We start from the raw sequence: 12,985 nt of genomic DNA, 5'->3' as shown, positions 1-12,985 counted from the left end.
TGTATTAACCAAAAAAGTGTTAAACAAATCAAAATATATTTTATATTTGAGATTCTTCAAAGTAGCTACCCATTTCCTTGATGACAGCTTTGCACACTCTTGGCATTCTCTCAACCAGCTTCACCTGGAATGCTTTTCCAACAGTCTTGAAGGAGTTCCCACATATGCTGAGCACTTGTTGGCTGCTTTTCAACTTATCCCAAACCATCTCAATTGCGTTGTTGGGTGATTGTGGAGGCCAGGTCATCTGATGCAGATCTCCATCACTCTCCTTCTTGGTCAAATAGCCCGTACACAGCCTGGAGGTGTGTTGGGTCATTGTCCTGGTGAAAAACAAATAATAGTCCCACTAAGCTCAAACCAGATGGGATGGCGTATTGCTGTGCTAGCCATGCTGGTTAAATGTGCCTTGAATTCTAAAATCACCAACAGTATTACCTGCAAAGCACCATCACACCTCCTCCTCCATGTTTCGCGGTGGGAACCACACACGCCGAGATCAACCCTTCACCTACTCTGCGTCTCACAAAGACACGGCGGTTGGAACCAAAAATCTTAAATTTGGGCTCATCAGACTGAAGGAAAGATTTCCACCGGTCTAATGTCCATTGCTCGTGTTTCTTATTATTGCTGTCCTTTAGTGGTGGTTTCTTTGCAGCGAATCAACCATGAAGGCCTGATTCACGCAAAGGGTGGCTGCTTTAAAGAAATTCAAATGTAAAATATATTTAGATTTGTTTAACACTTTTTTGGTTACTACATGATTCCACATGTGTTATTTCATAGTTTTGAGTCTTCACTATTATTCTACAATTTAGAAAATAGTAAAAAATAAAGAAAAACCCTTGAATGAGTAGGTGTTTTTAGTGTACATATTTACAAATGTCGTCACATGGTGATGTTTCTATTAGTAAAAAAACAGTTTGATCTTAACATTTGAAAAAGGTCTTTCTTAAATTCAATGTGTGATTTTTAATGTCCTGATTTCGATAGGTAAATGATTTGTCATATGGGTGTTCCTTTTAATAAATATACACAACACGACAAAACATGTTTTAAGTTGCTCCATTTAAAAAGAAATTGGTTCTAATGCAGTTGTTTTCTGTTTGGGAGGGACAGTCCATTTAGTGATTCAGACATTGTGCAATGATGTCTTATAATGATATAAACACTGCTCAAAAAAATAAAGGGAACACTTCAACAACACAATGTAACTCCAAGTCAATCACACTTCTGTGAAATCAAACTGTCCACTTAGGAAGCAACACTGATTGACAATAAATTTCACATGCTGTTGTGCAAATGGAATAGACAAAATAGACAGTCATGGTGTGGGGTGTCATTTCTTTGTGGGGCCGCACAGCCCTCCATATGCTCGCCAGAGGTAGCCTGACTGCCATTAGGTACCGAGATGAGATCCTCAGACCCCTTGTGAGACCATATGCTGACACATGCACATTTGTGGCCTGCTGGAGGTCATTTTGCAGGGCTCTAGCAGTGCTCCTCCTTGCACAAAGGCGGAGGTAGCGGTCCTGCTGTTGGGTTGTTGCCCTCCTACGGCCTCCTCCACGTCTCCTGATGTACTGGCCTGTCTCCTGGTAGCGCCTCCATGCTCTGGACACTACACTGACAGACACAGCAAACCTTCTTGCCACAGCTCGCATTGATGTGCCATCCTGGATGAGCTGCACTACCTGAGCCACTTGTGTGAGTTGTAGACTCCGTCTCATGCTACCACTAGAGTGAAAGCACCGCCAGCATTCAAAAGTGACCAAAACATCAGCCAGGAAGCATAGGAACTGAGAAGTGGTCTGTGGTCACCACCTGCAGAACCACTCCTTTATTGGGGGTGACTTGCTAATTGCCTATAATTTCCACCTTTTGTCTATTCCATTTGCACAACAGCATGTGAAATTTATTGTCTATCAGTGTTGCTTCCAAAGTGGACAGTTTGATTTCACAGAAGTGTGATTGACTTGGAGTTACATTGTGTTGTTTAATTGTTCCCTTTATTTTTTTGAGCAGTGTACAAGAATGAATCCGCAAATATTATGACATAGAATTCTCAAAGTAAGTTCTTGGTTGTGATTTGAAAGATGTCACTTTAGTCTAGGACAGGAAGCAGCTAGGGTCTTTCTAATGGATACAGTAAAACAACTCTATTGTAACCCAGGCTTATAGTTAGTTGTTTTTCTAATATAATCTATATTCTGTCCAAAAGATCATTCAGAATCTATCCTCAAACCCAGATATTTCAAACAATCAATACTTTCAAGCATTGTTCCATCACTTCCCAAAAATTTAAATTGCCAGCAACTCATTCTTTGCCGTGTACCAAACCACATGATATAGGTGTGTGTGTGTATGCATATACATGTTTCAAGCAGACCACCATAGTCCCTGTACCCAAGGAAGCGAAGGTAACCTGCCTAATCTTAGGTTTCATTACATACAGTCGTGAGGAACTACTGAGTAACGTCAACTCACCATCATTACGACCAGGAATATGACTTTCCCGAAGCGGATCCTGTGTTTTGCCTTCCACCCAGGACAATGGATCTGATCCCAGCCGGCGAACCTAAACAACGTCGCCGTAAAAGGGGCAAACGAAGCAGTCTTCTGGTCAGGCTCCGGAGACAGGCACATCGCGCACCACTCCCTAGCATACTACTCGCCAATGTCCAGTCTCTTGACAACGAGGTTGATGAAATCCGAGCAAGGGTTGCCTTCCAGAGATTGTAACGTTCTTTGCTTCACGGAAACATGACTCACTCGAGAGATGCTACCGGAGTCGGTGCAGCCAGCTGGTTTCTTCACGCATCGCGCCGACAGAAACAAGCATCTTTTTGGTAAGAAGAGGGGCGGGTATGCCTTATGATTAACGAGACGTGGTGTGGTCATAACAACATACAGAAACTCAAGTCCTTCTGTTCACCTGACTTAGAATTCTTCACAATCAAATGTCGACCACATTATCTACCAAGGGAATTCTCTTCGATTATAATCACAGCCGTACATATCCCCCCCCCCCCCCCCCCCCCCAAGCAGACACATCGATGGCCCTGAACAAACTTTATTTGACTCTATGTAAACTGGAAACCACGTATCCTGAGGCTGCATTCATTGTCGCTGCGGATTTTAAAAAGGCTAATCTGAAAACAAGACTCCCTAAATTCTATCAGCAAATCGATTGCACAACCAGGCTGGTAAAACCCTGGATCATTGTTATTTTAACTTCCGCAACGCATATATAAGGCCCTCCCCAGCCCTCCTTTCGGAAAAGCTGACCACGACTCCATTTTGTTGCTTCCAGCCTACAGACAGAAACTAAAACAAGAAGCTCCCGCGCTCAGTTCTGTTCAGCGCTGGTCCGACCAATCTGATTCCACGCTTCAAGACTGCTTCGATCACGTGGATTGGGATATGTTCCGCATTGCGTCCAAAAACAACATTGACGAATACGCTGATTCGGTGAGCGAGTTCATTAGAAAGTGCATCGGCGATGTCGTACCCACAGCAACTATTAAAACATTCCCAAACCAGAAACCGTGGATTGATGGCAGCATTCGTGCGAAACTGAAAGCACGAACCACTGCTTCTAACCAGGGCAAGGTGACCGGAAACATGACCGAATACAAACAGTGTAGCTATTCCCTCCGCAAGGCAATCAAACAAGCTAAGCGTCAGTATAGAGACAAAGTAGAGTTGCAATTCAACGGCTCAGACACAAGAGGTATGTGGCAGGGTCTACAGTCAATCACGGATTACAAAAAGAAAACCAGCCCCGTCGCGGACCAGGATGTCTTGCTCCCAGACAGACAAAATAACTTCTTTGCTCGCTTTGAGGACAATACAGTGCCACTGACACGACCCGCTACCAAAACCTGCGGACTCTCCTTCACTGCAGCCGACGTGAGTAAAACATTTAAACGTGTTAACCCTTGCAAGGCTGCAGGCCTAGACGGCATCCCCAGCCGCATCCTCAGAGCATGCGCAGACCAGCTGGCTGGTGTGTTTACGGACATATTCAATCAATCCTTATCCCAGTCTGCTGTTCCCACATGCTTCAAGAGGGCCACCATTGTTCCTGTTCCCAAGAAAGCTAAGGTAACTAAGCTAAACGACTATCGCCCCGTAGCACTCACTTCTGTCATCATGAAGTGCTTTGAGAGACTAGTCAAGGACCATATCACCTCCACCCTAGACCCACTCCAATTTGCTTACCGCCCCAATAGGTCCACAGATGACGCAATCGCAACCACACTGCACACTGCCCTAACCCATTTGGACAAGAGGAATACCTATGTGAGAGTGCTGTTCATCGACTACAGCTCTGCAGTTAACACCATAGTACCCTCCAAACTTCTCATCAAGCTCGAGACCCTGGGTCTCGACCCCGCCCTGTAAAACTGGGTACTGGACTTCCTGACAGGCTGCCCCCAGGTGGTGAGGGTAGGTAACAACATCTCCACCCCGTTGATCCTCAACACTGGGGCCCCACAAGGGTGCGTTCTGAGCCCTATCCTGTACTCCCTGTTCACCCACCACTGCGTGACCATGCACGCCTCCAACTCAATCATCAAGTTTGCGGACGACACTACAGTGGTAGGCTTGATTACCAACAACGACGAGACGGCCTACAGGGAGGAGGTGAGGGCCCTCGGAGTGTGGTGTCAGGAAAATAACCTCACACTCAACGTCAACAAAACAAAGGAGATGATTGTGGACTTCAGGAAACAGCAGAGGGAGCACCCCTCTATCCACATCGGCGGGACAGTAGTGGAGAGGGTAGTAAGTTTTAAGTTCCTCGGCTTACACATCACGGACAAACTGAATTGGTCCACCCACACAGATAGCGTTGTGAAGAAGGCACAGCATTCTCAGGAGGCTGAAGAAATTCGGCTTGTCACCAAAAGCACTCACAAACTTCTACAGATGCACAATCGAGAGCATCCTGACGGGCTGTATCACCGCCTGGTACGGCAACTGCTCCGCCCACAACCGTAAGGCTCTCCAGAGGGTAGTGAGGTCTGCACAACGCATCACCGGGGGCAAACTACCTGCCCTCCAGGACACCACTCGATATCACAGGAAGGCCATAAAGATCATCAAGGACAACAACCACCCGAGCCACTACCTGTTCACCCCGCTATCATCCAGAAGGCGAGGTCAGTACAGGTGCATCAAAGCAGGGACCGAGAGACTGAAAAACAGCTTCTATCTCAAGGCCATCAGACTGTTAAACAGCCACCACTAACATTGAGTGGCTGCTGCCAACATACTGACTCAACTCCAGCTCACTTTAATAATGGAAATTTATGGAAATCTATCAAACATTTATCACTAGCCACTTTAAACAATGCCACTTAGAGTACAGTATATACATATACATTAAATTATCATCTACTGCATCTTGCCATCTTTATGTAATCACTAGCCACTTTAAACTATGCACTTTTATGTTTACATACCCTACATTACTCATCTCATATGTATATACTGTACTCGATACCATCTACTGCATCTTGCCTATGCCTCTCTGTACCATCACTCATTCATATATCTTTATGTACATATTCTTTATCCCTTTACACTTGTGTGTATAAGGTAGTAGTTATGGAATTGTTAGGTTAGATTACTCGTTGGTTATTACTGCATTGTCGGAACTAGAAGCACAAGCATTTCGCTACACTCGCATTAACATATGCTAACCATGTGTATGTGACAAATAAAACATTTGATTTGATAAATGATTACCGCCCCGTGGCACTCACGTCGGTAGCCTTGAAAGGCTGGTCATCGCTAACATCAACAGCATCCTCCCGGACACCCTAGACCCACTCCAATTCGCATACCACCCCAACAGATCCACAGATGACGCAATCTCAATCGCACTCCACACTGGCCTTTCCCACCTGGACAAAAGGAACACCGATGTGAGTGCTGTTCGTTGACTACAGCTCAGTGTTCAACACCATAGTGCCCACGAAGCTCATCACTAAGCTAAGGACCCTGGGACTAAACACCTCCCTCTGCAACTGGATCCTAGACTTCCTGACGGGCCGCCCCCAGGTGGTAAGAGTAGGAAAACAACACGTCAGCCACGCTGATCCTTACCACTGGGGCCCCTCAGGGGTGTGTACTTAGTCCCCTCCTGTATTCCCTGTTCACCCACGACTGCGTGGCCAAACACGACTCCAACACCATCATTATGTTTGCTGACGACACAACAGTGCTAGGCCTGATCACTGACAACGATGAGACGGCCTATAGGGAGGAGGTCAGAGAACTGGTAGTGTGGTGCCAGGACAACAACCTCTCTCTCAATGTGAGCAAGACAAAGGAGCTGATCGTGGACTATAGGAAAAGGCGGGCCGAACATGCCTCGATCAACATCGACGGGGCTGTAGTGGAGTGGGTCGAGAGTTTTTCAAGTTTCTTGGTGTCCACAGCACCAATGAACTATCATGGTCTAAACATACCAAGACAGTCATGAGGAGGGCACGACACAAACTTTTTCCCCTTAGGAGACTGAAAAGATTTGGCATAGGTCACCAGATCCTCAAAAGGTTCTACAGCTGCACCATTGAGAGTGTCCTGACCGGTTGCATCACCGCCTGGTATGGCAACTGCTCTGGCATCTGACCGTAAGGTGCTACAGAGGGTATTGCGAACAGCCCAGAACATCACTGGGGCCAAGCTTCCTGCCATCCAGGACCTATATAATAGGTGGTGTCAGAGGAAAGCCCAGAAAATTGTCAGAGACTCCAGTCACCAAAGTTATAGACTGTTTTCTCTGCTACCGCACGGCAAGCGGTACCGGAGCGCCAAGTCTTGGACCAAAATGCTCCTCAACAGCTTCTACCCCCAAGCCATTAGACTGCTGAACAATTCATAAAAATCGCCACCAGACAATTTACATTGACCCCCCCTCTCTCCCCCTTGTACACTGCCGCTACTCGCTGTTTTGTTTGTTACCTATGCATAGTCACTTCGCCACCACCTGCATGTACAGATTACCTCAACTAGCCTGTACCCCCGCACACTGACTCGGTAACGGTGCCGCCTGTATATAACCTCCACACTGACTCGGTACCGGTGCCGCCTGTATATAACCTCGTTATTGTGTTACTTTTTATTATTCCTTTTTATTTTAGTCTACTTGGTAAATATTTTCTTCTTCTTGAACTGCACTGTTGGTAAAGGGCTTGTAAGTAAGCATTTCACGGTAAAGTCTACACTTGTTGTATTCGGCGCATGTGGCAAATAAAGTTTGATTTAATTTGAGCATATGAGTGTCTGTGTGTGTTTCCTGTGCAGATAGTGAAGGAGGAGAAGACGTGGTCGTTGCACTCTGACAGTGCAGAGCTGGTGCAGGGCCTGCTGGTCTGGGTCAGAACACAATGGGAGAACATGTTCGGAGTCAAACTCGCCATCACCAACCTCACCCTACCAGCCTGAGGGAAAACACCCACCCTTCCAACTGTGTGTGTGCACCTGCATGAGTGTGGCTGTGGGTCTGTCTGTCTCTTCACTGTCAGACGTGTCCCTCAATAGGACAGTATGTTTACCTGGTTTGAAGCCAACTATGATTTCCTGATGTTTGGTCACTTTTACAAAAGCACTGATCTGTTAACGCCTCATCTGAATCCCGTCCATTTTATAACCCTGCCAGTATAGCCAGCCAGGGAGAGTGCATTGTGGTGTTGCCAGTCCTGCTACGTTCTAATGCACCTTGAATATGTGAAAGGGCGGAGGGGGAATCATGTGTTTCTTTCAGGGGGGTGAGGACAGGTTAAGGAGGGAGAAAGGAGTAAGCAAAAATGTGAGTTGAGTGTAATTGTGTGTGTGTGTGTGTGTGTGTGTGTGTGTGTGTTATCAAGGAAGCTAGTCCATTCCTCTGAAGCTCAGTGGACTGTGACTTCATCAGGAGTCCCGGGACTGGAGCAGTGAGTTGTGACATCACACGCTCGACACAAGGCTGTCTAGCCATCCCGTGAGGCTCCGCTCCAGACACCTCTGACGTGACAACTCTTAGTTCTTTTCTTTTTAATCAGGGACTTTTGATGTCTCTATGCACTGTGATTATGTAAAGGAAAAGGGCAACTGAAGGCCAAAGTAAGGGCAACCCAAGTGAAGAGTTGCAGCCAAGGCAATGGACCGGGACAGTATCTGTGTTCTGTATTCTTGGGAAAGTGCAGAATACGCATGATAGGGAAGGGACTGACCTGTTTTAAAGTGGGAGATGTTAGTTGGTTTGTGGCTGTCTGTTAAATGTGTAGTATTATGCTAATACCTCTCTAGTGTAGTTTTACTATATTGCGAATGTCAAGTGAATACTATTTTTGATGTAGACTGATGAAAAGATGTGTAAAAGTGGACGACAAACAGATGTGTGTAACTTAATTTATTTACCGTCAGCAAATCAATGATAAAAAAACTAGCTTTTTATACTTTAAATAGAAATGCATATCTGTGGTACCATACATCCTCTTATGACACTGTATTTCCACATGTTTGTCCAACTCTTTCATTTTCACAGTGAGAAAGTTCCAATGGCTACATTTCCCTCTGTAATCATGTAGTTCCAGAGGGGTTTTTCATTGTTCTCACACGGTCAGCCCAACGTCAACCACAACCGCAGCAATGCACCCCCCCATCCCCGTCGTCACGCTAATCCTCCAGTCATCCATGTGGCCACACAACTACCAATAATCATCACTTTCTGCCCCATCAGACCCCCTTGCGGTTCTTCAATGAAACATTTGACAATTCCTAAGATTTTGTGTAATACAAGAACATTTACACACCAAGTGCCATTTTTCATAGGAGGAATACAAATTCTGAAAAGTTACACGAAGCTTTGAAATAGATTCATGTGTTCTATAGGCTTAACCATCACACTAATAGTCTTTCTATCCATTCCTGTCATATCAGGGCTCACAAGGAAGGAAGGAAGGAAGGAAGGAAAGAAGGACGCACTTTAAAACCCTCTAGATGTTAAATGATTTCCTTTCAGGGAGAGATTGGTCAGGACCAAATCTCCAAAGAAAAATCAGCACAACGGCTAGGAAAAACTCACTAGAAGGCAGCAACCTAGGAAGAAACCTGGAGAGTAACCATGCTCAAAGGGGGTGGCAGTTCTCTTCTGGCTGGGCCGAGTGGAGTGTTAAGAGTACATGTGGCCATTCATTCCAGAAGTTTAAATGTTCATACATCACCAGCAGGGTCATTATAATAACCATGGTGGCTATAGATCACCAGCAGGGTCATTATAATAACCATGGTGGTTATAGATCACCAGCAGGGTCATTATAATAACCATGGTGGTTATAGATCACCAGCAGGGTCATTATAATAACCATGGTGGCTATAGATCACCAGCAGGGTCATTATAATAACCATGGTGGCTATAGATCACCAGCAGGGTCATATAATAACCATGGTGGTTATAAAGAGGGCAACAGTTCAACAACTCGGGAGTTAATGGCAGTTGACTTTCATGACCAGGTGTTCTGAGATGAGAGAGTGGCCGGTGAATCAGGTCAGGGGTCAACAGCAGCAGTCAGGACCGCAGAACAAACTGGATCAGTACGACCAGGTGGACGGGACAGGAACAGCCAGGAGTCGTCAGGCCAGGTAGTCCTGAGGCATGGTCCTAGGACTCAGGTCCTCCAGGACGGGAGACATAGAGAGATGGAGGAGAATTAGAGAATGGAATGCTACCAAACACTTGGAAACTATGAGCCTGTCCTATAGCAGCCTCACACCAGCCTCCTCTGATAGAGAGAGCATGCCTAAGAACATACAGCACATCAGATAAGGCAAGACAGACTGACGATAGTCCCCTGGCACATAGGCTATTGCAGCATAGATCCTGGAGACTGAGACAGGGAGGGGATCGCAAGACACTGTGACCCCGTCCAATGTTACACCTGGACGGGGCTAATCAGGCAGGATATAACCCCACCCACTTTGCCAAAGCACAGCCCCCATACCCCTGTACACACCGATTCAATGTTTTCAAGTAGTTCTTGTTTGCTCAGTTAGTAGAGCATGGTGCTTGCAATGCCAGGGTTGTGGGTTCAATTCCCATGGGGGACCAGTACGGGGAAAAAAGTATGAAAACGGATGCACTTGGTACTATAAGTCAGTCTGAACACGTGTCTGCTAAATGACTAAAATGTGAAATAAAACATCTGCGATGCACATAACTCTACTAATCAACCCACCACGTGGCTAATGAAGAACTTTTATTTGATGTCCTACTTCTCCCCAGTGGTTCCAAATGGTAGGGAACACAGCACCAGATCAGTAAAACATCAGGGTGATCTACCTGGCAGGCACATACGTCAAAATGTTAAGACTTCATTTGTACGGATCAACAGTTGCCCAAAGGAGACACTAATTCAACTGACTGCCTGAAAGACCCAGAGGTGATAGACTGACACTCACATGGAGATGAAGATGTGGGGACATTTTCTCTGCTTGCGTGAGAAGGATTGGGATAGTAGTGTTAAATATCACAACATACACACTTCCTGCAACATTCTTGGGGCCCTTGACACGGCTCTGGCAATGCTACTCGAGCATTGCCCACCCCTGGGAGAAGACAGCAGTGTCCCTGTCCTGCTGTCACTGCCATGTAGGGAGGGGGCTTTCTCCTGTTTGTTTTTCCAGAGTTATGACCAACAGTTCCTTATTGAGCACTGTGAATGACACCAGAGAGAGTCAACATACCGCCTGTAAGTAGTAAATACACCCCCCCTCATGAAAAAATATTGCCGTTTTTTACTGCAGTAATTGTGCAATTACTGTGTCTAAAATATCACAGTCGACTGCAGTTACTGCACTTTTACTGCAGTTTCAAAACTGCAATCATTTTTTGGAAGGGCTTTGTTGATGGCTGCGAGCCCTTCCTGGCTGTGAAGATGGGATGGGACTCTGTTCAGGAAACGTGTTAAAGACCCACTGGGCAAAACCTGGTTGTATCAACGTTATTTCCACCTACCAAAAAATAAATCTAAGTGAAAACTGATTGGATTTGCAAAAAGTAATCAGCGCAAGGGAATTTTGTCCTAACTTATAATTTAAATCTAATAACATGGTGACATGCTTTGTTGATTTCATGTAGAATTCACATTAGTTGACAACTCAACCGAATGTAAATCAAAACTAAACATTGAACTGAAGTCTTCACCCAGTGCCCTTAAGAACAAAGATTGCAGTCAGAATGCAGTTTAACTGCAGTACAATGCAATGTAACTGCAGTTAAAGTGCAGTCTAACTGCAGTATGCTGCAAATACTGCATCCAAAATATCACTTTTTTTACTACAGTAATATTGCAGTGTAACTGCAGCTACAGTGCAGTATAACTGCAGTTATTCTGCAATTACTCCGTCCAAAATAGCTCAGTCGACTGCAGTTACTGCACTTTTACTGCAGTTTTGAAACTGCAATATTTTCTTGTAAGGCTGGGGAGGGTGTTTTTAAGAGATTCAGTAGGAGTGGATCATGCTTTTGATTATCACACCTATGGCATAATAAACCAGCTGTAGTAAACAACATTTGCGGACCTGTTTTGTCTTGCATGACGCCCACATGTTTGACGTAGGTACTCTGTATTGTTCCAATAAACTCTAGCAGCACTTACCCTATTAAATCTGTCTCCTGTTATTTCAAACAATGTTTTTGTTTGGCAATTAAGCCTGTGATAGATGGGTTCCGGGTTTGTGGATGTTACAGTGGGACCGGTCTATTACCATACCATATATGGCAAACATCGGATGTTGGCACCACTATGCAAGCTGTTATGTGTGAATTTAAAGGTTTTAACAGTGGAGGAATGTGTACACACAGCCCATTTTAATTGTGAGAACATGTGCGCGGAGACCAGCCAAAATACCAAGCTTGAGTTCAGGTAACAGGTGCTCCGACTCAAGATTGGTATTTTCTATTCTACTTTTATCAAACTCACTTGGAAGGTATGCTTTTGGGTTTAAGATGCTGTAGACGTTAAATCACTGGCATCTTGCTATGTATGACACACAATACACAATCTTATCAATCAGTGGAGGCTGCTCAGGGGAGGACGGCTCAAAATGTCTGGAACGGAGCATATGGAATAGCATCAAACACATGGAAACCATATGTTTAATGTATTTGATACCATTCCACTTACTCCGCTCCAGACATTACCATGAGCCGTCCTCCTCAATGAAGGTGCCACCAACCTCCTGTGCTATCAATAAGGATATTGTTAATTTACCACACAAGTGACATAAATGCATATTCCATTTCCCCAGTAGACTTACAATACATATTAGACATAGCTACATAACTAGAGTGGACATTCTTTGGCCATTTGGACATAGGCACACAGCTGGGCTGATGTGGAATCCCACAGCCATTCTCTCACAGTGTTGAGCTGAGGGTTGATCTGGTTCTGGTCCAGCTCTACAACTGTGTGATAGGGGCAGCAGGGAGCATGTTGTTATAGCATACTCTTTCTCCCTATCTACACAACCAACAAGACAGGGAGCAGCTGGAGCAGAATCTACCTCACACATAAGGAGTGCTCACATTTTGGTTGTTCTTTAAATGGTCTCTCTCTACACCCCCCCCCCCCCCCCCCCCCCCACATATATTTCTCATATTTCATTTCCCTGATGAAGTAGCCTACATTGTGTCATGTGGATAACTACCTCAATATAACTACCTCATAAAGTTAAAGCAGATCCTTAGCTACCCCTACCTATTGTGTTTTTTGATTGTAGAGATATAAAAGGCTATTGGTTTCATAAATCTCTGTCTTTCTTTGTTTAATTAATCTGAGAATAGCAATAAAATGATACAAAGAAAAGTGTGATAACTTAATTACAGTATACAGCAAACAGTATCTAGTCAGTCTCACGTTTCAGATAAGGGCCTCCTAAACGGGGCAGGGTTACGTGGAGGTATGGTAGGAGGAGAAAAGGGATTTCG

The 12,985-nt window shown here is 45.0% G+C and overlaps 1 protein-coding gene across 2 annotated transcripts in view; it reads left to right on the top strand.

Moving 5' to 3' along the window:
- Positions 1-8,486, top strand: part of LOC129840632 (serine/threonine-protein kinase 11-interacting protein-like) — a 54,128-nt gene extending 45,642 nt beyond the window's left edge. For both annotated transcript variants that reach the window (XM_055908643.1, XM_055908644.1), the window contains exon 26: positions 7,321-8,486. In XM_055908643.1, coding sequence (XP_055764618.1) covers positions 7,321-7,461 — 141 coding nt within the window. In that variant the 3' untranslated portion in view covers positions 7,462-8,486. The remainder of the gene's footprint in view (positions 1-7,320) is intronic.
- The last annotated feature ends 4,499 nt before the right edge of the window (positions 8,487-12,985 follow it).

The sequence above is a fragment of the Salvelinus fontinalis genome, chromosome 41, assembly GCF_029448725.1.
Source record: "Salvelinus fontinalis isolate EN_2023a chromosome 41, ASM2944872v1, whole genome shotgun sequence".
Taxonomy (NCBI): Eukaryota; Metazoa; Chordata; class Actinopteri; order Salmoniformes; family Salmonidae; genus Salvelinus; species Salvelinus fontinalis.
Note: the sequence above shows the minus strand (reverse complement) of the source record. Positions and strands in the feature narration are given on the sequence as shown.